At 54.6% G+C, this 25,924-nt stretch overlaps 1 protein-coding gene across 1 annotated transcript; it reads right to left on the bottom strand.

Moving 5' to 3' along the window:
• On the bottom strand, positions 1-25,924 carry ADGRD2 (adhesion G protein-coupled receptor D2). The gene is given in 21 exon segments (XM_003312279.4): positions 1-102; positions 1,463-1,531; positions 1,615-1,653; positions 6,404-6,524; positions 7,471-7,586; positions 7,663-7,796; positions 8,346-8,499; positions 8,829-8,931; positions 9,195-9,298; positions 10,602-10,757; positions 18,351-18,456; positions 18,836-18,959; positions 20,336-20,447; positions 21,941-22,225; positions 22,499-22,584; positions 22,970-23,072; positions 23,395-23,664; positions 23,666-24,033; positions 24,346-24,558; positions 24,910-24,977; positions 25,869-25,924. Coding segments are annotated over 21 exon segments (2,889 nt in total).

Raw genomic sequence — 25,924 nt, forward strand, 5'->3', positions numbered from 1 at the left:
TCAGGCCGGGGCCTTCAGAGGGTGACGGGGGGTGCTGGGCTTAGGGGGCAGAAAGAGGGGGAGGACAGAGAAAGGCAGGCTGTGCTCCTTGGCAGCGCCCCCCTGGGCAGAGAGAGGGGAGGACAGAGGGAGGCAGGTTGTGCTCTTGGCAGCGCCCGCTCAGAATAGGGTTCCACGACCTACTCTCTAACAAAGTCCTCCCAAGGGGCACTGCCTGGTCCCCGCCAGGCCCCCAGTGCTCCCAGGGGACCTGTGGAGTGAGGGGAGGGCCTCTGCAATTGCGGGAGGTTGGGCGTATTAATTTGAAATCACTTCCATCCTGGTACAGGGGGGCTTAGGGGGTGTCCAGGCCCAAAAAGAAAAGAGGGGACCCCGTGAGGTGGGGACTGTACCTGAAGCTTTGAACGCTGTCAGTTCCACAGCCTGAGGACAGAGGGGCTGTCACGGGGGTGGCCCCCACTCCTTCTGCTGCCCCTTGCCCTGGGGACCCTTGGCTATAGGGGCCTCTGCCAGCTTGCCGCCAGCAGCTCCCCCTCCCTGGGCCCTTCAGCCCAGGAACAGAGAAACAGATCCCCGGGAAGCCCCCACCCCGGCCCTACCCAGGCCCTGCGGCTTCCCGACTTTGCCTGCTGGCTTTGCCAGCCCCCTGGCAGAGCCCTGTGCGGCCCACCCTGTCCCAGCCTCACCTGTCTCTCCGGGTTTGCAATGGAGGAGAATGCTGAAGGAGTTCTAGGGCCATAGGTCCCTAGTGAGGAAAATGCAAATTTTTGAGAGACGAAGGCAGAAAGCCCTCTCTCTGCTCCCCCATCCTGGGAGTGGGGCCCTCAGGATCAAATACGCTAAGAATCCACTCCAAGGTTTACCTCACAGATTAGTAATGAGGCCCAGAGAGGGAAGGGAACTTGTCCAGGGGCACACAGGAGGTGGCTGGGAGCTAGGATTGGAACCCCTGGCCTGACCTCGAAGTCATTCAACCCATGCCCTGCCTCAGAGCCCCAACCCCATTTACTCACCATCTGCAGGAGTCCCCCAAACCCTTCTGCATGGAGCCCCAGGGAAGGTCACCCTGGAGAAGCCCCATGCGTGGGCCAGGCCCCAGAAGCCCGGGTTTCCTGGCAGTGGGGAATGAGTGACAGGACATTGCTCAAGCCGCAGGGCTGCAGAGTTTCCTGGGCCCTGGTTTCCTTTTTTCAGATGGGCTAAAAGGATCTGCTTTTGTCCTCCCAGCTCTGCCTGAGTGCTGGGGAAACTGAGGCACTGGGCGGCACTCCCACCTGGGTGCTGCGAGTACCTCTGAGAGCCACGTGTCTCCGGGGTGGAGCCAAGGCTATGGGGCTCCCTCGGGCTGCCTCCCAGGGGACTGGGGGCCTCAGGCTGGTCCCCCAGCTGGTAGGGCTGGCACGGGACTGAAAGGAGAGGATGTGGGGGCTGGGACCTGGCTCTGGGGGCCTCCCGCCCCCACCCACACCCCCAGTGCCCTGAGCACCTCGGCCACCTTCTTCTCAGCCATCCTCTGCAGGGCGCTCCGCACCTGGGGGAATACTTGGAGGTCAGGCTGGGGACCCTCCCTACCCCTTGAACCCCCCTCCCTGCAGCCGGCACCCCCAGACTCACCTCATTGCAGGCAGCATAAACCAGGAAGATGTACAGCCCCTGAGGACAGACCCAGCGAGTGCCTCAGCCCGGAGCCCCCTACCCCATCCCCCACAGCCTGGCCTTGCCTGGGGTCCCGGCGCCCCCCAGTGGCAGAGACACTCGCAGAGATACCCAGAGACAGGCTGATGGGCACGAAGTCGGCCCTGCCCTCGTGCCCGCCTGCGGAGGAGTAGCTGTGGCATTTAGCAGGCCAGGGGACCAGAAGGGGCTTTGCCCAATGCGACCCCAGCCTTCAGCTTCTGCTCACCAGGCAGCCTCTCTGACTCCAGTCCTCTGTGCCCCACCCTGGGCCTGTCCCATCCTCACCGCCTCACCATGCTATGTGGTGGGGTTGGGAGGGGCACACCTTCCTGAGGCTCCAAGGCCAAGTCAGGTCCTGGGACAACAGCCCTGTGAGTGCCTTCTCACTGTGCCTCTAGCTGAGTGGCCTTCACCTCCCTGAGCCTCTGTCTCTTCATCTGGAAAGGGGAGATGAGGCCGGGACTTGGGTTCTGAGGGGATGGGAGGTGCTGCCTGTGAGGGACTCACACAGTGGCTGGGGAGGAGCTGGCTCTCTCTCCCCACACCGTGGGACCAAGAGGGCCTCACCACCCTCCCTGCACCATCACATTTGGGCTCTCACTTGACCCTAACAGCAGGTCTGTGGTGGGGGTGGATTCATTCTCCCCATTTGATGGAGAGGGACCAGGAGCTGTGGGTGGGGGGCAGAGGAATGGATCCTAAGCTCCAGTGTGGCCCAGCCCTGAGGCTGTCCTGGGATCCCTCCTAGGCAGTGTCACAGGCAGCTGCTTCTGTGCTGCGGCCCAGGCGGGAGGACACAGGTGGGGGCCTGGAATTCCTTGGGGCCTTCCAGCCTCCCAGGGCTGAAAGCTGGAGTCCAAGAGCCTGACTGGTCCCCCTGGTGTCCAGGCACCAACTGAGATGATACCACCACCCCCATTCTCCAAGACAGACCCCAAAGCCTCCCAGGTCTCCAGGCCCAGCCTGATCTTTCTCTGTAGCCTCTGCACTGCCTTCTCCATCCCATTTCCTTCTACCCACTCCTTATCACCCAAAGGCATCTTTCCAAATGCGAACCCAAGAACACCAGCACCTGCCTGACGCCCTGCATGGCTCCCAACTACCCCTGGGACAAAATCTGAGCTCTTTTTTTTTTTTTTTTTGAGACAGAGTTTTCACTCTTCTTGCCCAGGCTGGAGTGCAATGGCACAATTTCGGCTCACTGCAACCTCCACCTCCTGGGTTCAAGCGATTCTCCTTCCTCAGCCTCCCAAGTAGCTGGGACTACAGGCATGTGCCACCACACCCAGCTAATTTTTTGTATTTAGTAGAGACAGGGTTTCACCATATTGGTCAGGCTGGTCTCGAACTCCTGACCTTAGGTAATCCACCCGCCTCGGCCTCCCAAAGTGCTGGGATTACAGGCGTGAGCCACCACACCTGGCCAAGTCTGAGCTCTTTACAACAGCTTTGAGGACCCCACTCTGTCTGCCCCCCACACTCCCTCCTGCCCCATTTCTCGCCAGCCTTACCCCTCATGTCTCCCCACCATTTGACCCCACCATGCCCCCTCCCCTGGCTTAAAACATTCTTTTCCGCCTCTCCATACAGCCGTCAGGTCTTGGCTGAGAGTGACCCTCTCCAGGTGGCCCATTCTGCCTCCGATGAGTTGTTCCTCTGTCCCCACACTGCCTTGACCAAGGCCCCTTGTCTCTCGGCCTCAGTCATGACACACTGTGGTTGTGTGGCTTTGATGTCTGTCTCTCCCTCAGGCTGAGAATGTCACAGAATTCTTTGGCCCTGGGCATCTCCATGTCCCCCAGCGTGCAGGCCAGCCCTGGCACGGGGAGGTGCTAGGGGAGTGCGTGTTGAACAACTGAACAAAACAAATGAGCTCACACTCGTGGGGCTCCTAGCACGTGCCAGGGATTGTGCGTAGCCTTGGCAAATGTTACGTCAGCTGAACTCCACGATGATCCCATGAGGAGGGTGGGAATCTGATCCCCTTCGGTTAGATGTAGAAACAGAGGCCTGGTGCCACTTCTCCAGGCCTCACAACAAGGCTCTGTCCACCAGGGCAAGTGTGAGCTACGGCTGGTTATAGAAGTGAGGCTTTGCTCTCCCTTGACACAACCCGGCACAGTGGCCAGGACACAAATTACTCCCAGAGAGTGAATGAGATTGGGCAGAGTCTCATCCCTGAGTCCCAGGCCTCCTCCCTGGTCACTTGGTCACCCTCCTAAAAGTGGGATGTACCTAGCTTATGCCCAAGACTGACGGAGAGTGAGAGAGGGACAGGGATGGAGGTGGAGTGCGAGGGGAAAACACAGAGAGACCTTGGTGGACACAGAGAGACAGGGAGAGACCAAAGGAGAGGTGAAGGGAAAGGCCGGGCCTGGGGAGAGGGACTGACTGAGAGAACAGGGCTCTGAGCCTAAGAGGGTCATGTGACTGTCAGCGGCGGGGCCCAGACCCCACTCCTGCCTTTTGAGCTCCTGCCTAAGGCAGCCTCTCCTTGCCTTCACCGGGTGACCGTCCCAAGGGTAATCTGAGGCTGCTTTAGGCAGAGACAAGAGAGCGTCATGCACAGGGAGATGGAGAGGCTGAGATAAAAAGACTGGTGTCAGAGGGCTGGGTGCGGTGGCTCATGCCTGTAATCCCAGCACTTTGGGAGGCCGAGGCGGGAGGATCACTTGAGGTTAGGAGTTCAAGACCAACCTGGGCAACATGGTGAGACCCCGTCGCCACTAAAAATAAGAAAATTATCCAGGCGTGGTGGCAGGTGCCTGTAATCCCAGCTACTCAGGAGGCTGAGGCAGGAGAATCGCTTGAACCTGGGAGTCAGAGGTTACAGTGAGCCAAGATCATGCCACTGCACTCCAGCCTGGGCGACAGAGCGAGACTCCATCTCCAAAAAACAAAACAAAAACAAAAACAAAACAAAAACAAAAACAAAAAACAAACAAACAAACAAAAAAACAAACCAGTGTCAGAGAGACTGAGGAGAGAAGTGGAGAAACATGAAGACACGCCCAGGAAAAGCCAGGTGGGGTCAGTGCCAGAAAAAACATCCACGGCCAGAGGGTGAGAAGGGCACAGGGAGAGGGGGACAGTGACAGAGGGGGAGCCTGAGAGACAGAACCAGAGAAGATTCAGAGATGAAGATTGGGACAGAGAGAGAGGAAAGAATGAGAACTGAAGGGAGGGATCTGAGATGGTGCGACGGTGGCATTGCCCCATGGCTGTGTCTCTGCCCACCCGAGGGGCACAGGTGAGGATGGAGAGCATCAGTGATCCAACCCCCTATGATGTGGAGAGGGGCACCTGGCAAGGAGCTGGAGGAATCGCCATGGCAACAAGATGCCACCACCTGCCCCACCGTGTGACAGGTGGAGAAGCCTCGCCAGGGGCCCAGCCAGACTGAACCCAGCCATGAAGCCCTGGGGGGCGTGGGGCTTGGAAGAGGGCTTCCTGCCTCGTCCCCTCACTGAACACTTCATTTCTTCATCGTGGCCATGGTCTGCCTGCTCTACCAAGGGCAGCTCCACAAATACAGGGGCTTTTTGCTGCCTCTTCTGCTGCTGCGGCCCGGCACCCAGCACAGTGCCTGGCACACACTGGGCGAGCCATGAAGAGCACATGGATGAATGAGTAACTGGGTCCAAGCATGCTCCCAGGGACCAGCCAGGACCCATCTGCGGTCATAGCTGGATGCCCTGTGGCTGAGAACGCAGACTCTGGAGTGGTGCCCCCGCTGCTGCTTCCCCCTTGGGGGATCTTGGGCAAGTGACCTCATGAGGTCTCCGTTTCCCCACTTACAAGGCTTGTTGGGAGATACAAATAGGAGCCTGGCCTGGGGCTCAGAGGGAGCACCCAGGCACTGTGAATGGCTGTTACCACCTTGGCTCTCCTTCTTCAAGGAAAAGATGGAGGGTCCCCAGCTTGGAGGGCACATGGACCCTGGGTGGAGTTCGCACCTGACTTCCTGAGCCTGGCACAGTCCAGCCTGGGCCCTCGCCCACCCACCTTTTGGCCCTGAGAGGGACCCGGGCTGGGCAAGCAGGGAGCAGGAGGTGCAGGTGACAGGGAGAGGTGCCTGGGGGGTGGTCCAGGGAGGTCGAGGGAAAACGAGGGGTCAGGAAGGGTCTCCCTGACTCCCAGCACCCAGCCCCCTGGCTGTCACTTCAGTTAATGTTCTGGCCCCCCACAGACCTGCCAATCCCTCGAGAGGGACCTAGTTGGCCCTCTCCGTGTGGTTCTAGCACACAGGCCCCGGGAAGCCCGGGCCCTTTCCTGTGGCCTCATGAACTGGCCTCCTCACCAAACCCTCTTCTAAACTGCTATCCTAGCAGGCCGCAGACCCCACGGGGGAGGTGACTGATGCCCTGTGTCCCCTCCCCAGCTTCCTGGCAAGAACTAAGTGGCTCTGGCACTGGCCAAGGGGCTGGAATTTCTGCCGGACCCTGAGTGTCCAAGCACAGTGAGCCTTAACACCCTCTTTCTGGGTCTCAGCCTTCCCAGCTGGCAGAGGGGCCCTGTGAGCCTCCTGCACGAACCGCTGGTTGATTGGAGGTTGCCTGTTCCCACTCCCACCCTCAAAACCCCTTCTTAGATAGGATGTCCCAGTTGCTGTTGAATGTCTCCCATGATGGAGAGCTCACCCTCCCAGGCCCTGACACCCCAGTCGTCCCCTCTGAGCTTTCGTGCATGTCAGGGCCTAGTCCCAGAAGGTTGGGGCTGGAGGTACCTGGATGGAGTTGAGGCCCACGGCAGCGTAGGCCCAGGCGGGGCTCAGGTGCACCAGGATGCCTGCCAGCCAGGTCAGGCCTAGGACGGGCAGCAGGACCAGCACGGGCTTCACCGTGGCCCTGTAGGAGGGCAGGCAGGGCTGACGGGGGTTGGGAGGCCTGGGGAGCTCCCCGCAGGGTTCCAGGGAGAGCAGCACCTGTACGTGCCTGGAGCAGGGTGGGAGCTGAGGGCTGGGACCACGGCTCAGCAGGACTTAGAGGGAGCCAGAACCTTTGACTGGACTTTGTTGCCCACCCTGTTCTCAGAGACAGAGGTGGCATGAAGTAGGGTAGCGGCACTTGGGAGATGGGGTCCCAGCCCCCAACCTGGCTGGAAGGAATGGGGTGGTAGTTGTCCAGAGTGGGGGCTGAGGCCTGAGCAGTGGGACCAGCAGGGATGGGGTCAGAAGGACTCCCTTCTCCCTCTCCAAGGGCCCTGGGGTTCCCTGGCTTTTCAGGGACCCCCTCCCAGCTTAGGCTGCCCTGTGCTTGGTGGAGGATGGGTGGGGAAGGGGAAAGCCAGCAAGGAGGCAGGGCTGGGAAAGGCTGGTGGGGTCCCCCTCTCTCCCAGAGCGTGACCCCAGAGGGTGATGGGGGTCTTTGGCAGGAACAGGGACCCAGGTCCTTACCCTGAACCTGAACTTCTGGAGCTAACCCTGAACTTCTGGGGCTAACCCTGATTTGAGGGTCTCCCCTACTTTGTCTTCTGCAGGCTATCAGTACCTTCCGCAGACAGTGCACCCCTCGAACAGTGGCCGGTGTCCACAGCTCCCTCACACGGATCAGTGACCATCCCCACATGTGACACGCATGGGTGCATGTTGACACATGTTGACATGCCCGAGCATGCGTGACACAGATGCAGGGACACGTGTGTACCCACATACTCAATACAGACTTGGGCATAGCCACACGGTCACGCTCTGGACACAGACTCGCACGTGCTCTCGCCCAGTGAGCCTCACGCCTGGCGCCGGCTGACTGTGCACTCCCTGCTTCCTCCTGGCCCCCCGTTCTGGGGCCTCACCATATCTGGGTCCAGATCTGCTGCTGCAGGCAGGGCTGCGGGCTCAACATGCGGGCACGGCGGCGGGCACTGGACACGGTGATCATTACCACACGGGCCAGGATGCAGGTGTCGGCCTGGAGACCTGGGGTCAGTGGGCAAGAGGACTTCCCCATCCCCAACACGCCCCTCCCCTGCAGGTCCCCAGCTCACAGTCAGCACGAAGAGCACAGGCCCCACGAAGGCCCAGATGGCATTTGTGTGCACATTGAGCCAGCAATGTCCGGGGGCCACGTAGTCATGGGGGAGCATGGCCAGGGTGACCATCACGATGCCCACAGGCACGCCTGGGAGAGGGAGAAGGGGGCCTCAAGGCTGGGTCACCTGCTTTTTCCTCTCCAGGACCCAGGATCCGCCCCCCAAGCCGCAGCTGTCCCCTACTGGAGGTTGTACTGGGGGCACTGGGGAGGTCCAAGGAGCAGGGCTGGGGGCTCTGATACTGTTGGGGTGGCATTGGAGCCACAGTAGTTTGGGAGTCGGGAGAGCTGAGGCTGCTTTGGAGGCTACAGCTGGGCGTCTCTGGAGACGGAGGCTGGGCAACTGGCTGGCTACAGATTTGGGGAGATAGCACTGCGGATGGAGAGGGGAGGCTGTGAAGTGGAGAAGGATTATGAGGAATGGGGATGGGTAAATTGGAGGTTAATAGAACTGAGGAAATTGAGGTCATGTCAGAGATGGGACTGGCTGGGTGGTGCTGGGTGCTGGGTGACGCTAAATGCCGGATGCTGAGTGGTGCTGGGTGCTGAGTGCTGGGTGTGGGGCCATGTTAGATGACAGGGTCGGCCGTGCAAGGTACAGCTGAGGAGAAGAGAGTGCGGGTGCAGAGCAGGCCTCACCCCAGCCTGTGGCGTGGTAGAGCCGCATGCCTGGGCCCGAGTGCATGCTCACAGCTACCACCTTCCTCCACAGCAGCAGCCCCTCCACCAGCATCCAGGAGAATGCCACCAGAAAGAGGAAGTGCATTGCGACTGTGACAGCCACACATGCCACCTGTGGGAGGGTCAGGATCCCCACCCAGGTCCGAGGTCAGACGCAGGTGCAGGCCAGCCCCGCGGCCCATGCCCAGCCCGGCCTTGCCAACCCAAAGAAGTCTCAGTGGGTGAGGCCTCTGGGTAGCAGCCTGGGCCCCGCTCCACCATTTGGGGCCTTTCCTCCCGGGGCCCTGCTCCTCCCGGGGCCCTGCTCCTCCCCGGGCCCTGCTCCTCCTCAGGGAAGTGGAGCCATGTGGAAATAGTGGGGGGCAGGGGGTCACCCTAGAAAAGCCCACAGGCACTTTCCCAGGTTTCCCCAGGCTTCCAGCCCACCCACTGGCTGCCCACCTCATTGGCCTTGGCCCACTCGCTGATCATGAGGAAGCCCTCGGCAGAGGCCAGGGAGAAGGTGAGGTTCTTGTGGACTGTGGTTCGCTCTGACTTGGGGACCCTGGAGAGGACAGAGGAGTCAGTTAACAAGAACACCACTGCTGGTCCCCACACCCCGTAGGGCCCTGTCCTGCCCGATCCCCTGTGCCTGGGCAGATGGAGGGAAAGAGAGCAGCTCCACAGGGGACCCAGCACATCCTAAGGAGAGGCTCAGACCAAGGTTCTGCTGGGACCAAGGATGGACACCCGACCAATGGGGACATGGAGGCCTGAGCGAGGCGGGAGGGCCCAGGCCACCAGGCTACAGTGGTGAACTGTCCTCACCCGGCCGCCAGGAAGAGCAAGAAGGTGGTGGTGAGGGCGCAGAAGGACACGCCACAGCCCACAAATGAGAGAGTCCTCAGCAGCAACTCCTCCTCAGGGCCTCTCTGTGTGGAGGGACAGAGAAACCCCCCTGGCACCACCCAGACCCGACCCAGGCCAGAACTCGCCCCACCTGGTGACTCTAAGGCCCCCCACGCCGCATTCGCCTCCGCAGTGCAGCAGCAGCCAGCAGGACCCAGGCCTGCACACAGTAGGCATTTAATAAGTAGGTGTGAGCATGTCCTTCTCTCCTGCTGGCTCTCCCTAGACTGACCCCAACTGGCCCGGATTCTACCAACTGGACAATTACTAAGAGTGCTGACAAACGTGCCCACGGGGAGGGATCCCGGGGACCATGGAGTATCATCAGAATGGGGCTGCGGATGATACTCATGATGTGGAAAAGTGTCCACGCTCTGACTTTTTTTTTTTGTTGTTGTTGTTGCTTCAAGACAGTCTGTCACCCAGGCTGGAGTGCAAGTGGCCCAATCTCAGCTCACAGCTCACTGCAACCTCCGCCTCCTGGGTTCAAGTGATTCTTGTGCCTCAGCCTCCCGAGTAGCTGGGACCACAGGCACGGGCCACCATGCCCGGCTAATGTTCGTATTTTTAGTAGAGATGGGGTTTCACCATGTTGGCCAGGCTGGTCTCCAACTCCTGATCTCAAATAATCCGCCTGCCTTGGCCTCCCAAAGTGGTCGGATTACAGGTGGGAGCCACCATGCCTGGCCCTGACTTTACAGGAAAAATGCATTTGGTAACATGTTTTTGTAGTGTGCCTCTCAACACTACAAGGTGTTCCTTGTAGTGACCCAGGCGTTCCTGAGGCTCACGTCCCATCTCACCTGACTTCTCAGCAAGTAACCACTCCGGGGCCCTTTCCAGCTCCAGTGAGTCCAACCCCTCCTGAAGTCCTCTTAGAGTTTTCCCCCAACAATTTTTTTTACAATTTATTCTTTACTCATTTATTTTTAGACAGGGTTTTGCTCTATCACCCTGGCTGGAGTGCAGTGGTGTGATCTTGGCTCACTGCAGCCTCGACTTCCTGGGCTCAAGCAATCCTCCTGCTTCAGCCTCCTGATTAGTTGGGACTATAGGCACGAGCCACCACACACGACTAATTTTTGCATTTTTTGTAGAGACAGGGTTTTGCCATGTTGCCCAGGCTGGTCTTGAACTCCTGGGCTCAAGTGATCAGCCGCCGAAAGTGCTGGGACAACAGGCATGAACTACTGTGCGCAGCCCTGTCCCCGACAATCGATGAAAGCTGGCATCCCTCAGATGCTTCTTCTGGCTACCTATTGGCTCTTCTCTTCACCTCCAGCTAAGAAGCCCCCTCCTAACACCCCCCTCCCACCGTGCACTCACCTGTACTTCATAGATTTGCAGCAGGATGGCAAAGCTGGTGCTGTGGTTGCAGAAGCAGGCGGTGGAGTCCGGGTACAGGGCAGCCACGGAGCAGCCCGTGGTGGCCCAGGCACCCCCTGTATATGGGCTTGGGGGATGGGGAGGGAACAGGGGGCTCTTGAGATAAGGTGGACAAGGGGGTGAGGGGCCAGAAGCAAGCAGGGGAAAGGCTTTCCCCAGAGCCTGGGGCCTGTCACTGCCCTGCCTCTAACCAGCTAGGTGACCTTGGCGAGTCACCGCCCCTTCCTGGGTCTCAGTTTTTCACCTGTAAAATGTGCTTGACATTCTTAGGATGGTAGGAGGGCAGGGCTGATCCCAGTGATTGCCATTTATCAACTTAATTAATTACTGAGCCACTGGGACCAAGGTTCCCTACCTCAGCTAAAGATCCAGGGCAGGGAGCCAGGATAATCCCTGGAGCCTGCTCTGCTCCTTCAAGAGTCCAAGGGCCCCGGCCTCAGATAGATCAAGTTCAACGCCCATTTGACAGATGAGTCTCTTCTTAGGCACCTCACAGAGTGAGTGCTTCCTCCTTCACATACTCCTATGACAAGGAGCTCACCACCCCCTGGGTAACACATCCTCCCCCTGCAGCTTGTCTTAGAGCTGGGAGGAGCCTGGAGTCACCCTGAAAGGCAGATGGTGAACAGAGGTCAAAAACATGTGTAAGTCTTGCCTCATCCCCAAGCAGAGTGGACATATTTTTTAAAAAATCATCTTAACGGCTGGGTTTGGTGGCTCACACCTGTAATCCTAGCACTTTGGGAGGCTAAGGTGGGTGGATCACCTGAGGTCAGGAGTTCGAGACCAGCCTGGCCATCATGGCAAAACCCTGTCTCTACTAAAAATACAAAAATTAGTTGGGCGTGATGGCGGGCGCCTGTAATCCCAGCTACTCGGGAGGCTGAGACAGGAGAATTGCTTGAACCCGGGAGATGGAGGTTGTATTGAGCCAAGATTGTGCTATTGAACTCCAGCCTAGGCAACAGAGCAAGACTCCATCTCAAAAACAAACAAAAAAGAACCTGGAAATGGAAACTCACCTGATACTGTAGTTCCAGAAAGCACAGACAGGCTCCACCAGCTTATGATGGAAGGTCTGGAGGCAGGAGACAGAGACAAGGCAGGTGCATGAGCGTGGATTGAGGGGCATGGGGCAGTTGTGAGTGTGGATGGGAAAGGAGAGAGACCAGGAGGATGGAGGGACGCCAAGGACTCTGCATTTTAGGGACTAGGGGATTGCCCACCATGCGTCGTGGGTGAAGGGGCAGAGGGGAGGCAGAGGGAGGAGAGTGCAGGCTGTCATTCCAGCATGGTGTGGAAGGTGGAAAAACTGGGAACGAGCTAAGCAGCCATCACCGGGGAGCAGTTAAGCAACTGCGCCTCTCCTCTCCTTGGGACACTGCCTCTGGTAAGATGAACAAACAGGCCTCTGACTACTGATGTGAAAGATCTCCGTGATACTTTGTTCAGTAAAGGAAGAATTCACAACATTGGGCATGATATAAACCCATTTATGTGAAAAATTAAGGTCTGCATACTTGTGAAAACACACACACACACACGTACACACACAGCATGTGTGGGAGCAAACATGCAGTGACCTTAACAGTGGTTAGGTCTGGGTTGAATGTGTTATGATGAATGTGTTAGTTCTTTTGTAATTAAACAATGACAAAAATATAGATTTTATAACATGTCATTAAGCAGTGAAGACATATCAGGTGGCCAGTGGTACGAGCCCCAGTCTAGGTAGGGAAGGTAGCCTGAGCTTGGGACTTGGGCCATCTGTCCAGACTGGGGAGGGTGATGGTAATGGCACCTCCCTTTGTGTCTTGCCGAGCACTTTCACGTCCTTTATTGTAGCTGATCTTCATAGCAACCTAAGAGACAGCTATAAATTCATGTAATTTCAGATGAGGAAACTGAGGCTCAGAGAGGAGGGTTAACCTGCTCAAGATTACGCAGCACCATGCTTTGCATGGCTCTGCTGAAAGAGGAAGGGGCTTTCATTTTGCAAAAGGAAAGAAATATATATAGTGTTATGTGCCCAGAAAACAGCTTAAGTAAAATGCACCAAAATGTTCATAGCGGTTATCTCTGAGTAATACAATTTTGTCTTTATCCTTTTCTATATTTTCTGAATGTGTCACAATGAGTAACACATCACTTTTATTTATTTTTATTTTAACGTATTTTAAATTATTAGTATATAAATATAATCTCAAAAATTCATCCTTTAGAATATTAAACAAGGCTGGGCGTGGTGGCTCACTTTGGGAGGCCGAGGCAGGAGGATCACTTGGGCCCAGGAGTTTGAGACCAGCCTGGACAACAAAGTGAGATCCTATCTCTGAAAAATACAAAATAAAATTAGCCAGGCGTGGTGGTATGGACCTGCAGTACCACCTACTTGGGAGGGTGAGCTGGAAGGATCGCTTGATCCCAGGAGGTCGAGGCCGCAGTGAGCTGTGATGGTGCCACCGCACTCCAGCCTGGGCGACAGAGGGAGAGACTGTCTCAAAAATAAATAAATAATAAAAATAAAAATATAAGCAAAATTGTAAAGTTCTAGCTAGACTGGCCAAGAATGAAAAAGAAAACATCACTGTAGAGTCTACAGATGTGAAAAGGAAATATTATAAGCAAATCTGTGCTAGAAATTTGACAACCTGGATGAAATGGACACATGCTTTGAAAGGTGCAAATTACCAAACCATCTCAAGAAGAAATAAAACACCCAAATAACCTATATCAATCAAAGAAACAGAACACACAGTTAAAAATCTTTCCACAAAGAACACACGAGGTCCAGAGGAATTCACTGAAGAAGCCGATCAAACATTCACAGAGGAGGACAGAACTCTTCTCTTCCCAACTCATTTTATGAGGCCAGCATTAATCTGACACCCAAACCAGAGGAAGAGAGTACAAGAAACTACAGAACACATTATTCATGAACATAAACATAAAAATCCTCAACAAAATACTAGCTAATTGAATCCAGCAATATATATAAAAGATAATACACCATAACCAAATTACACTGATCTCAGGAATCCAAGGTTGGTTTAACACTTGAAAATCAGTCAGTGCAATTTACTAGATTAAGGAAACAAATGAGAAACCCATATGATCATATCAAAATGCAAGAAACATTTGACAAAATTCAAAAGCCATTCATGATTAAAATTCTCAGCAAACCAGGAAGAGAAGGGAACTTGATTTGATGGACATCTACAAAAAGCCCAGACATCACATTTAATGGTGAAAGTCTGTATGCCTTCCTTCTAAGATAAAGAATGAGACAAGGATGCCTGACCTCACCACTCCAATTCAACATTGATCCAGAGATCCTAGCTGGTGCAACAAGGGAAGAAAAAGAAAGAAAGAAAGAAAAGGGAGGAAAGAAAGGAAGGAAGGAAGAAGGAAGGAATGAAGGAAGGAAGGAGAGAGAGAGAAAGAGAGAGAAAGGCAGGAAGGAAGGAAGGAAGGAAGAAAGGAAGGAAGAAAGAAAGGAAGAAAGAAAGAAAGGCATGGATTGGAAAGGAGAAACAAAAACTGCCTTTATTTGCAGACAACATGAGCAAGTGTGTAGAAAATCCTAGAGATTCCAGAAAAGAGCTACTGCAAGTACTAAGTGAGTTTGGCAAGGTTGCAGAATATAATATCATTGTATAAATCAATTATATTACTATATACTAGCTATGAACAGTTTAAAATTAAGAAAACAATATCATTTCCGCTAATATCCAAAACTTTGTAATACTTAGGCATATATTTAACAAAATGTCTCTAAGATCTGTGCACTGAAAGGTATATAACACTGAGAAAAAAATGTAAAAACCCTAAATAAATGGAAAGCTATAGCTTGATAATGAATTGAAAGATGCCAGTTCTCCCAAATTGATATATACAGTCAATGCAATATTAATGAAAATACTAGTAGGTTTTCTATAGACATTTATGAGCTGATTCTAAAATCTATATGGAAATGCAAAGAATCTAGAATAGCCAAAGTAATTTTGAAAAAGAACAAGGCTGGGTGTGGTAGCTCGTGCCTGTAATCCCAGCACTTTGGGAGGCTAAGGCAGGTGGATTGCTTGAGTCCAGGAGTTTGAGACTAGCCTGGGCAACATGGAAAAATCCTGTCTCTACAAAAAGAGAAAAAAAAAATTAGCCAGGCATGGTAGATCGCCTGTAATCCCAGCTACTTGAGGGGCTGGGACTGAGGTGGGAGGAGGATCACTTGAGCCAGGGAGGTCGAACCTACAGTGAGCCATGTTCGTACCACTGTACTCCAGCCTGGGCAACAAAATGAGACCCTGTCTCAAAAAAAGAAAAGAAAAAGAACAAAGTTAGGCCAGGCACCATGGCTCACACCTGTAATCCCAGCACTTTGGGAGGCTGAGGCAGATGGCTCACTTGAGGTCAGGAGTTCGAGACCAGCCTGGCCAACATGGTGAAACCCCGTCTCTACTAAAAATACAAAAAATTGATGAGGCGTGATGGCATGTGCCTATAATCTCAGCTACTGTAGGCTGGGGCAGGAAAATCACTTGAACCCGGGAGGTGAAGTTGCAGTGAGCCGAGATCGTACCACTGTACTCTAGCCTGGGTGACAGATTGAGACTCCATCTCAAAAAAACAAAAAACAAAAAACAAATTAAAAAAAAAAACAAAGTTGGAAGATACACTACCTGATTTCAAGGCTTACTATACAGGCACATTAATCAGGACAGTAAGAAATTAACATAGGGATAGGCATATAAATCACTAGAACAGAACACACAGCCCAGAAATAGATCTACACATATGCAGACAATTGATTTCAACAAAGGTGACAAGAAAATTCAATGGGAGCAAAGAATAATCTTTTCAACAAATAGTATTGGAACTGGTTGTCTATATGGAAAAAAATGAACTTCAACCTTTTTACCTTCATAATATATAGAACTTAAGTTGAAATACATCATACACCTACATGTAAAAGTTAAAGTGATAAACTTCTTTGAGAATATCTTTGTGACCTTGGGATTGGCAAAGCTTTCTTAGATAGTATACAAAAAGCATGAACTATGCAAGACAAAAATTGATAAATTGGACTTCATCACAATTAAAAACTTATCTTCCAAAGATACTGTTAAGAAAACAAAAAGTAAGCCACAGACTAGCGGAAATTATTCACAAGACATATCTCTAACAAAGGACTTGTATCCAAAATATATAAAGAATTCTTACAACTCAATAATAAAATAAATAATTTAAAAATTGGGGAAAAGATTTGAAGATGCATTTAAGAAAGGAAGATATATGACTGCTTAATAAGTGTATAAAGAGATGCCCAGAGTCATTGGTTTTCAAGGAATTGCAGCTTAAATCCACAATGAGATAGCAATACATGACTATTATAATGAATGACATTAAAAACACTGACAAGGATGTTGGCAGAGGTGTGGAGCAACTGGAACTCTCCAATGCTGCTAGTGGGAATGTAAAAATGGTTCAACCACTTTGGGGAACAGTTTGACAGTCTCTTAGGAAGTTAAAATATGCTTATCCTACAACTCAGCAAGTCTACTTTCAGGAATCTACCTAGTAAAGAGAAATCATTTATCCACAAAAAGACTTGTATATGAGTGTTCATAGCAGACTTATTCATAATAGCCCAAACTGAAAACAAGTCAAATCTCTGTCAGCAGGTAAATGGAAAAACAAATCATGGTACATCCGTATACCTCAGTACTACTCAGCAGTGAAAAAGGAATGAGCTATTGAAATGTGCAACAACATGAATGATTCTCAACAATGAGACCTGAGCAAAAGCCAGGCTTCAACACATACTAGATGATTCCATTTACATGAAATGCTAGAAAAGACAGACACAGGGCCAGGTGTGGTGGCTCACACCTGTAATCCCAGCACTTTGGGAGGCCGAGGCAGGTGGATCACCTGAGGTAGGGAGTTCAAGACCAGCCTGATCAACATGGAGAAACCCCATCTCTACTAAAAAAAAAAAAAAAAAAAAAAAAAAATATATATATATATATATATACAAAATTAGCTGGACATGGTAGCTCATGCCTGTAGTCCCAACTACTCAGGAGGCTGAGGCAGGAGAATGGCTTGGACCCGGGGGGCGGAGGTTGCAGTGAGCTGAGATTGTGCCACTTGCACTCCAGCCTGGGTGACAGAGTGAGACTCAGTCTCAAAAAAAAAAAAAAAAAAAATCAGAGCGTGGACGCTTTTCCACATCATGAACAATCCACCCACAGCCCCATTCTGACGATATATACAAGAGAGTGATAAGCTGTGGTGTGTGTATGTGTGTGTGTGTGTGTGTGTCCAAGATTACTGGTTGTGAGCAAAGAAGACTTGCTTTCTCTGAAACATTCTAGTGTTTCAGAAGGGAGAAGAAATTTGTGTATTAAGCGTGAAATGAAATTTAACATATCTTGGAGATCTTTCCATGTCAGTTTATAGAGAAATACCTCAATCCCTATATAACTTTCAGTTGACTATTCCATTGCACACTTGGTCCCTATTACCTGCAGGAGATTGGTTCCAGGACCCCCAAGGATGCCAAAACCTGCCGAGGCTCAAGTTTTTTATATAAAATGGCATGGTATTTGCATATAACCTAAACACATGCTCCTGTATACTTTAAGTCATCTCTAGATTACTTGTAATACCTAATACAACTTAAATGCTATATAAATAGCTGTTATACTGTCTTGCTTAGGAAATAAAATATAAATATATAAATAGCTGTTATACTGTCTTGTTTATGACCCCCAAAATAAAAGTCTATAGATGTTCAGTACAGATGCTATCTTTTCTGAATATTTTCCACCCATGGTTGCTTGAATCCTTGGTGGCGAAACCCTCCCATATGGAGGGCTGACCATATATATCTACAAAACTTTTTTTTTTTTTTTGAGACAGAGTCTTGTTCTGTCACCCAGGCTGGAGGGCAGTGGTGTGATTTCGGCTCACTACAACCTCCGCCTCCTGGGTTCAAGCGGTTCTCTTGCCTCAGCCTCCCTAGTAGCTGGGACTACAGGTGTGTACCACCATGCCTGGCTAACTTTTATGTATTTTTAGTAGAGATGGGGTTTCACCATGTTGACCAGGCTAGTTTCGAACTCCTGATCTCAAGTGATCCGCCCGCCTCGGCCTCCCAAAGTGCTGGGATTACAGGCGTAAGCCACCGTGCCCGGACCTACAAAACTTTTAAAGTAGTCCCCTACTGATGGACATTTAGGTTATTTTTATTTGTATGAAGCACATTCATATGCGAAGGCCCCTGTACACACACTGCAGGGAGTAAACGAATGAATTCACTGTACATGCTGCAGTGAATGACTCCATGGGAACTAACAGGTTTTCAAGTTATGCAGACGTAGAATGAAATCCCAGCTCTGCCACTTACAAGCTGGGGCCAATCACATCAGCCCTCCCAAGCTTTGGATGAAGTGCGCGGTTGGAGGATTAAATGAAGGCTGCGTATCTGTGGCACCTGCCATAAGGTGACCCTGCAGTCAATCGTTTCCCTTCCCATTCCCTTGAGGACAATGGAGGTGGCTTGCAGGTACTTTTTGTGTGCATTATTAGGCCTTGGTTGTCCACTGAATAAATACTGGGGGTTGGGGGAACTCAACCAGGACACGTGCACCAGGATGGCTGCTTCCCAGAAGCGCCACCCAGTACCTGGGCCTGGTGCTGGAGATGAAAGGTCACGGCCATGTTGACCTCTCCAGTGACGTCCCACACTTCAGAGGAGATGATGGCTGACCCCACCTGGGTGCTTAGGAACCTGTGGGAAGAATGGGAGCTTTCAAGGGTGGCTGTGGAGGAAGGATGGTGCCTGGCTGCGGCATGTCACCCAGGCCCCTATGGTGGAGGTGGCAGCCTCTGTGTCCGAAGAGATATCAGGAATTGTGGCACCTGGTTCAGTCTTGCCTTAGGGACTTGCTGGTAACTTGGGTAAGTCCCAACACAGAAGCCAGAACCCCAGACAGGAGTTGAGCCGTGTTCACCTCTGGCAGGTGCAGAAGTGTGTGTGTGTTGGGCAGGGGTGGGAAAGGGTGGGCCCTGGGCTGCTAAGGACACATGCGCCCACCAGAACGGGGGCTTTGGCCTTCCTTGGGGAGGGGACACAGGCCCTCACACCCCTCCAGGTGGCGCCTACTCACCTCTGCACCCTGTTTGCCTCCTCTGAGTTGGCAGGGGCCTGGGGCTCTAGGTCTGGTCCCTCTAGGGTGTGCTGGAAGACTCTGGAGGTGAACCAGCTGTGGATCACGGTGACTCCAGAGAGGCCTGGCTGAGAGGAAGGGGCACCAAGGCACCACCCGGTGGCTGGGCAAGTACCACCAGTTGGCCCAGAGGGTGAAGCTCTCCCCACTCTAGAGATAGGGAAACTGAGGCTCAGAGAGGTAAAATGACTTCCCTAAGATCACACAGCTAAGAAGTGGAAGAGCCAAAATTCCAAGCAGCCACAGTCCATGTGCTTAACCTCACAACTCCAAGGCCCTTTGCCCCTTGCCCTAATCCCCCACCCCTGCATGGCATCAAGCATAGGGGATCTTCCTCCACCACCCACTCCCGAGGGAAGATGTGTGTGGTTCGGTGGAGGAGAGTAAGTGAACACCACTATGTGGGGTGCTTTTAACCTCATAAGCCACAAGGCAAGTAGTAATGTGCCCATTTTACAGACGAGCAAACTGAGGATCTGAAAGATGAGTAGCACAGCTAATAACGGTTAGAGCTGAGGTTTGACCCAGAACCCAACATGGCTCTGGACACCCCCTCATCCTCACCCACCTTTCCCGAGGAGTCGCCTCACTTCACTTGCAGGAATATGGATATGGCCGGGCCCCTCTGGACGCCCACCAGGCATTGTGAATAAGCAGCCCCTCGTGCTGGCCTCCCTCAAGCGTAAGCTCCGCACCTCCAGGCCTGGGGGTAAACGGGGCTGGGTGGCTGGACCTCGGAGTGAGGTCTTTCTGTTGAGCAGGCCCAGCTAGCAGGGTCTGGATCCCTCCTTCCTGCCATAGGCCTAGGAGGCCACCATTCCTGCTCAGAGAGGTTCAGCAACTTGCCCAAGGCAAATCTGACTTTTCCAATTCCAGGGGAAGGGGTCACTGAGAAGGGGGGGCGGTCACCGCGAGGCAGGACCTGAATATTGATGAGTCACCAGAAACTGGTGGGTACCCAAAGGACACGTGTTTGTACCTGAAGCTTCACCACAGGTGCACCCCCATTCAGGCTACAGACATTCACGGAGTGTGTACTTGAGCTTGGCCCCAAGGTGCTGAGACGGCTCAGAAACAGCCTTACCACTCAAGGAGTGTCCCATAGAGGGAGATAATTCCATTAGGTAATTACCAGAAATGCAATGAAAGACAGGTTCAAGGTTCTGGGGTAACAGAGGCGGGAGGAACTGTCTCTCAGAGGAGGAGAGAGCTAAAACAGGAAGGCTTCCTAGAGGGAGTGAGGCCCACACAGGGTTCTGAAGGATATATAGGTGTTTGCTAGGAGATCGAGGGAGAGAGGGCATTCTGGATGCAGGGCACAGCATGGGCAAAGGCAGGAAATAGAATGGAGTGTCTGTGGAAGTTCAGACAGCTCCCAGTCACCAGGGCTGAGGAGGGAGGTCTGAGTCCAGCCGTGTGGGCAGGTGGGTGCAGGCTCACCAGCATGGCGGTGCTGGATGTGCATTCGGGGCCGCTCTGAGGTCATTGTGGTGCTCAGCAGGGGTGCCAGGCGCTGCACACTCGCCACCAGGGCCATAGGCCCACCAATCACCTGGGAGGACGCTGCAGCTCAGCTCTCTGTCACACTCTGCACCCCACTGCCGCCTGCCCTGAGCGCTGGGATGAATGCTCCATGATCTGGGAGGGGGTCCTGCCCTCTCCAGACCCTCCGTGGCTCTTTAAGGACTCCAGGATCAAGCCCTGGGTCCTCAGGTTGACATTTGAAGCCCTGCCTGCCCCAGACTCCTTCGACCTACCCAATTCTATCTCCCAAGCCACCCCATCCTCCTGTTTGCCAACCAGGGCACACTCCGAAGGCTGGGCCATGCCTACCCCTTTGCTGTGGCTCAGTGCTAGACCTGTAATGGGTGCTCAACACTGAGATTCCAAAAGGAAAGCCATGGGTGGGGGTGGTGAGAGCAGGGGAGGGAGGAGAGGAACCTGCATTCATGGGGCACCTACTCTGTGCTGGGCAAGTCACACTGTTCATCCCTAACGCCTCTCCATTGCCTTAGCAAGGCTGGCGTGATCATCCCCATTCCCCAGGGAAGAAAACTGAGCTTCAGTCTGGCTTTCCTCAGTCTACTGCAGTGCCTCGGATCCCTAATCAACTATGGGCTTTCACACTTCCCAGGACGGGGAGCTCACTACCCATGGTGAATCATTCCATAGAACCAGCCTCCTGTGTTATGCCGTCTTCCCCTACCCCCATGTCCTAGTCCCAGTTCTGTCCTCTGAGGCCCACAGGGGAACCAGGTTTGCTCCTTCAACCCCAGATAATTTGCAGGCACTGTTCATGATTCTCGTTCCCTCCCTGCTCTGGGCTGATCACTCCCAGGCCGACAGCCACTTCCACCAGGACAAGGTTTCCAACAGCCTCTCCATCTGGATAGCACCTCTCATGTTGTCCAGAGTGTCTGGGCTGTTTAGGCAGACAAGGTGGACTGTCCACTTGGCATAGATCCCCCACTTAAGGTGGTCAGCAGGTTCTTGGAGATGGGGGAGGCTCTTACTGACTGGTGGTTCTTAATTACTTCATTTAACTACAGAAGCTATTGTTAAAGTGCAATTTTTTTTTTTTTTGAGACAGAGTCTCACTCTGTCACCCAGGCTGGAGTGCAGTGGTGTGATCTCAGCTCACTGCAACCTCCGCCCCCTGGGTTTAAGTGATTCTCCTGCATCAGCCTCTTGAGTAGCTGGGATTACAGGTGCCTGCTACCAGGCCTGGCTAATTTTGTATTTTTAGTAGAGACAGGGTTTCATTATGTTGGCCAGGCTAGTCTCGAACTCCTGACCTCAAGTGATCCACCCGCCTCAACCTCCCAAAGTGCTGGGATTATAGGCGTGAGCCACCATGCCCAGCCTCAAGTGCAATTGTTTGTGGAAGTTCAACTTATCAAATAGACAAAAGAGAAGCTTTTCAGGATAGACGCAGAGATGGAGCCCATAGCTAGGTGCTGACTCCCCCACAGCTACACAACCAGCTGGTGGCTAGGCTGGAACCATAGCCCAGGCCCCTGCCCCACCCAGCCCTGCCAGCCTCACCTCACGGAGGGAGAGCCATGTGTCAGCCACCTGCTCCTCCAGGACCAGGCTGGCCACAGATACAACGCCTTGGCTCAGCTGCTCCCAGGGGCCTGTCAACAACAGCTCTGGGTCCCCAGCCCCAAGGGCCACCACCCTCTTCAGGAAGCGGACAACAGCCAGCAGTGCGGCCGGCCCCAGGGGAGCCATCTCCATCGCCAGGACATGCTCCAGAAGGCCCAGGAAGCTGGAGGCCTCCGCTGGGGACAGGGCCCCATGGACTTCAGAGAGGGGGTCCGGGAGGAGCTGTGGACAGAGGAGCCACTGACTCCGGGTCTGGTTGTTATGAGGGGATCCCCCCAAGGGCCACACTTGGGCTTTGCCAGGGTCTTCTTGGTGGGCACCCATTAAACTTGTCACAAGCCGCCAACTCTCAGGGGCTACAGAATAGGGAGCCTGAATGGCCTTTATTCCTGCAGACACACCAGGTGGGTGTCCCCTTTACAAGGGAGGAAACTGAGGTGCAGCGAGGTGACCCATGGAGCCCCCAGGCTTTCCAGCCCCTGAGAGGGAGCTCACCACAATGTCGTTGGCCAAGGCATTGACTCGGCTAATAACATCCTGGCCAGGCCACGACTGGGCATCCTGCAGCCGACGATAGGGCTCTGCAAAGGAGTGGATGCCAGGCTGGGCCCCGGGCAATACCCCTGCCCAGAGATGCCAGCCTGTTCAGTGACCTCCACCCACCACGTGCTGCCCAGGGAAGGAAGAGCACCTTGATGGCTGTGTGTCCAGAGTCTTACACACAGTGTTCTAGATGGGGAAACTGAGGCACAGAATGGCAAAAGAGCTTGCCCAAGGTCACACAATTTGGATTCACCCTTAGGTCTGTCTGGACCCACTGCTCTGTGGCCTAGACTCCATGGAGACCTTGAAGCTCTGAGTTTATTCTGAATTCCCAGACTTTGCCAGCAGCTCACCCCCTCTCAGTCTACTCCGGTCCACACCGGCTTTCCCTTCAGCAGAGCCCAGGGTACAGCCAGGGCGCACCTGTCCGGTAGCAGCAGAGGAAGGGCTGCGGCTCCAGGCAGAGCTCAGAGCCCTCACTGCGAGGTCCCGGGTTCCACGTAGGGCACTCCTCGGAGGGCACTGGCAGGGGCAGGGGAGCTGTCAGGGCTCCCTAGGGGACCCTGGCGAGCCAGGACGCGCGGCCCCGGGGTTAGGTGGCAATGTGAAACCTGAGAGAGGGACACTGTTGCCAGCTCGGGGTGGGGGTAAGGGGGCCGGGGGACGAGCGCAGACCCCCAGGCTGCTGGGACCAGGTTTATGCTGGAGCTTGCAGGCACTGCGGCCTGGAGAGGGCGTAGCCAGAGCTAGGCGTGGCTTGGTTGGCAAGGGGTGGGTCGAGTTCCTGGGTCGGAAGGGAAGGATTCGGGGCCATGGGGTGGGGCCGGGGCGGGGCGGGTCGTAGCGGGACAGAGAAGGCGCACCCACACAGTGGGCAGCAGCCAGGGTGCGACGTCCAGGGCGCCCGGGTCCCAGCGGAAGAGCAGGCCCTCTGAGGGCGGCGCGCAGGCCCGTGCCCGGTGCAGCTGAGCGGGGCTCAGCGCCCGCGCCCACAGGTGGAAGTCGGTGAGGTTGCCGCTGAAGGCGTCACGCACCGAGAAGCCACCGCCCAGAGAGTCCTGATCCTGGCCCAGCACCAGGATGCCGCCGGACGGCACCGGGTGGCCGGCGCCCAGCCCCCCGCGCCCCAGCGCGCCGCCTCCCATCGGAGAACAGCGCCCAGCGCCCGCCCCGCTGCTCCCACGTGGCGCACACATGGTGCCAGCGGCCGTCGGCGCGGAAGGCTGCGAGGAAGGGCGCGTGGTGCCCACGCACCACCAGCGCAGCGTGCACGACGCCCCCCGGCTCGGCGAAGGCGCGCAGCTGCAGCGCGTTGGGCAGCGCGGGCGCGGCAACGGAGAAGAGCGCTGCGGGGTCGGGCGAGGCACAGTCCCACTGCACGTGAGTACACGCGGTCAGCGCTGCCAGCTCAGGCAGAGGGCTCCGCAGCCGCGCCGCCCGGTCAGCCGTCCTCTCGCCGAACACCAGCACAGCGGTGGTGCGCGCACCTGCAGGGACACGTGGGCTGCGACCTCAGTTTCCTCACCTGTGCACATGGTCCTGCCCCTGCCCTTTGGCTCAGCGGTGGGGTCCTTCCAGGCTTTGGGGTGCCTCCCCACCTCGGGAAGGAGGAAATGGGGGCTAGAGTTCCCCTGCCCAGGAGTCAAGCCCCGACGTCCAGTCCAGGGCAAAGGAACCTGGAGATGCAATGGGGTCTTACTCCCGGCTCATTCTGCAAATATTGTCACTGTGGGCTCCTATATCTGAAGGTCACCAGAGCCTCTGCCCCTTGCTCCCATTTCCCAGGGGCCCACACTCACGCCTCTGTGGGGGTCTCCGCAGAGGGGCCTCTCTTTGGCCCACCCAGACCGGATCGCGCAGCCGTGAAGCAAGAACCCCATCAGGGGGCTGCAGTGCCAAGTGGCCAAACTGCTGCTCGCAGGACTCTTGGGCCTGCCACCAGCTCAGTCGCTGTCCAGAGAACTTGCACACCCCACCTGCAGTCTTCACCACCTCGCCGGGGGCCACGGGGGCTAAAAACGATAAGAGAGACGGTGGGGGGTGCATTTTGTGGGCACCTGACTCTTCCAGGGCTGGGAGGAGCTAAGGACACTGGGCTTGGAGTCATTCGGGCTGGATGGGGCTGAACCCGGCCATGTCTATGGCCTGCTGAGTCCTGTCCTCTTGCAGAGCTCTTTTCGTCATCTGCACAATGGCAGGAATGAGAAGGAAACCAGTGAAGCGTTCCTCGCAGGGCCTGGTATGGTGGGGGTGGAACTAAATGTTACTCTTCCCCTCCTTTGCATTCTAGGCCAGTGCACCCCTTGGATCACAGACTTGCTTAGCTGGGGGACTGGGACCCTCCCTGGGGGGATCCCTCATACCAACCTGGGGCCCAAGGGTTCCTTGATTCACCTGGGGAGTTGGAGGGGGTCCCAGAGAGACTCCTGATCTGGGAGAGAAGAAGACAGGTGGGGGCTGGGACAACCCTACCCGCACGCTTGCAGTTGTTGAATGCCTACTCTGGGGGTGGGTGGGAGGGGGGCATTCAGTGGAAGCTGCAGACTCTGCAGTCAGACCTGGATTCAAATCCCACCACTCAGAGTGTGATCTCGGGAGGGCCCTTTGCTGCCCTGAGCCTTTTCCCTGTGTGAGGAGTAAACAGGCTGATGAGTAAGAGGGGTCGCCCTTAGTGAGTGCTTTTATTCCGTCTGTGCCAGGACTTATCTTGGATAACCTTTGCAGTGACCTTATGAGGTAAGGATGGCCACTTGGAACCCTTGAAGCTGTGAGTCCCCTTGACTTCCTCCCAGGCACTGCCCTCCCAGAAGTGAAGGTACCAGGAGGCAGAGGAAACAGTAGCACCACGGTGCCATCCTGAATCCAACGGAGCAGGTGACAGACAGCAGGGGTCACAGGCAGGCCAACTTGGACTGAGGAAAAAAAAGTCACAGGAAAGCAGCTGGGCATCCTGCCTTGCTTTGCCCTTGGACTTCTGCAGGGTCCGTTTGCCCTTTGTTTGGCTCCCAGACCCCACTGAGCTGGGAACCAACCAGTGGGCTGGAAGCCCAGGATGGGGTGGCCCACCTAGTAGGGACGACATTTACTTGCACAAAAGATGGTCTCCAGGAGCCCCTTCAGGACCGAAGCAGGGAAACACTGTCGCCCTGGAGAGCTGGGAGAGGGGGAGGCAGCAGCAGTCGCTGGCCAGAGAGGGGCGAAACAGAGCTCAGGGTCCCTGCAGCGGGTGGGGGAAGCTCAGGTCCAGGTGGGCTTTGTGTTCCTTGGGGTTCTCCGCCAAGGTTCTGCTTCATCAGGCCTCTGCCGAGTTCCCTGGCCTCACCTGTCCACCGCTGCTCCATGCAGCCACCTTTCCCCTGCTCCCCAGGGTGCGTCCAT

The sequence above is a fragment of the Pan troglodytes genome, chromosome 11 (genome assembly GCF_028858775.2).
Source record: "Pan troglodytes isolate AG18354 chromosome 11, NHGRI_mPanTro3-v2.0_pri, whole genome shotgun sequence".
Classification (NCBI taxonomy): Eukaryota; Metazoa; Chordata; class Mammalia; order Primates; family Hominidae; genus Pan; species Pan troglodytes.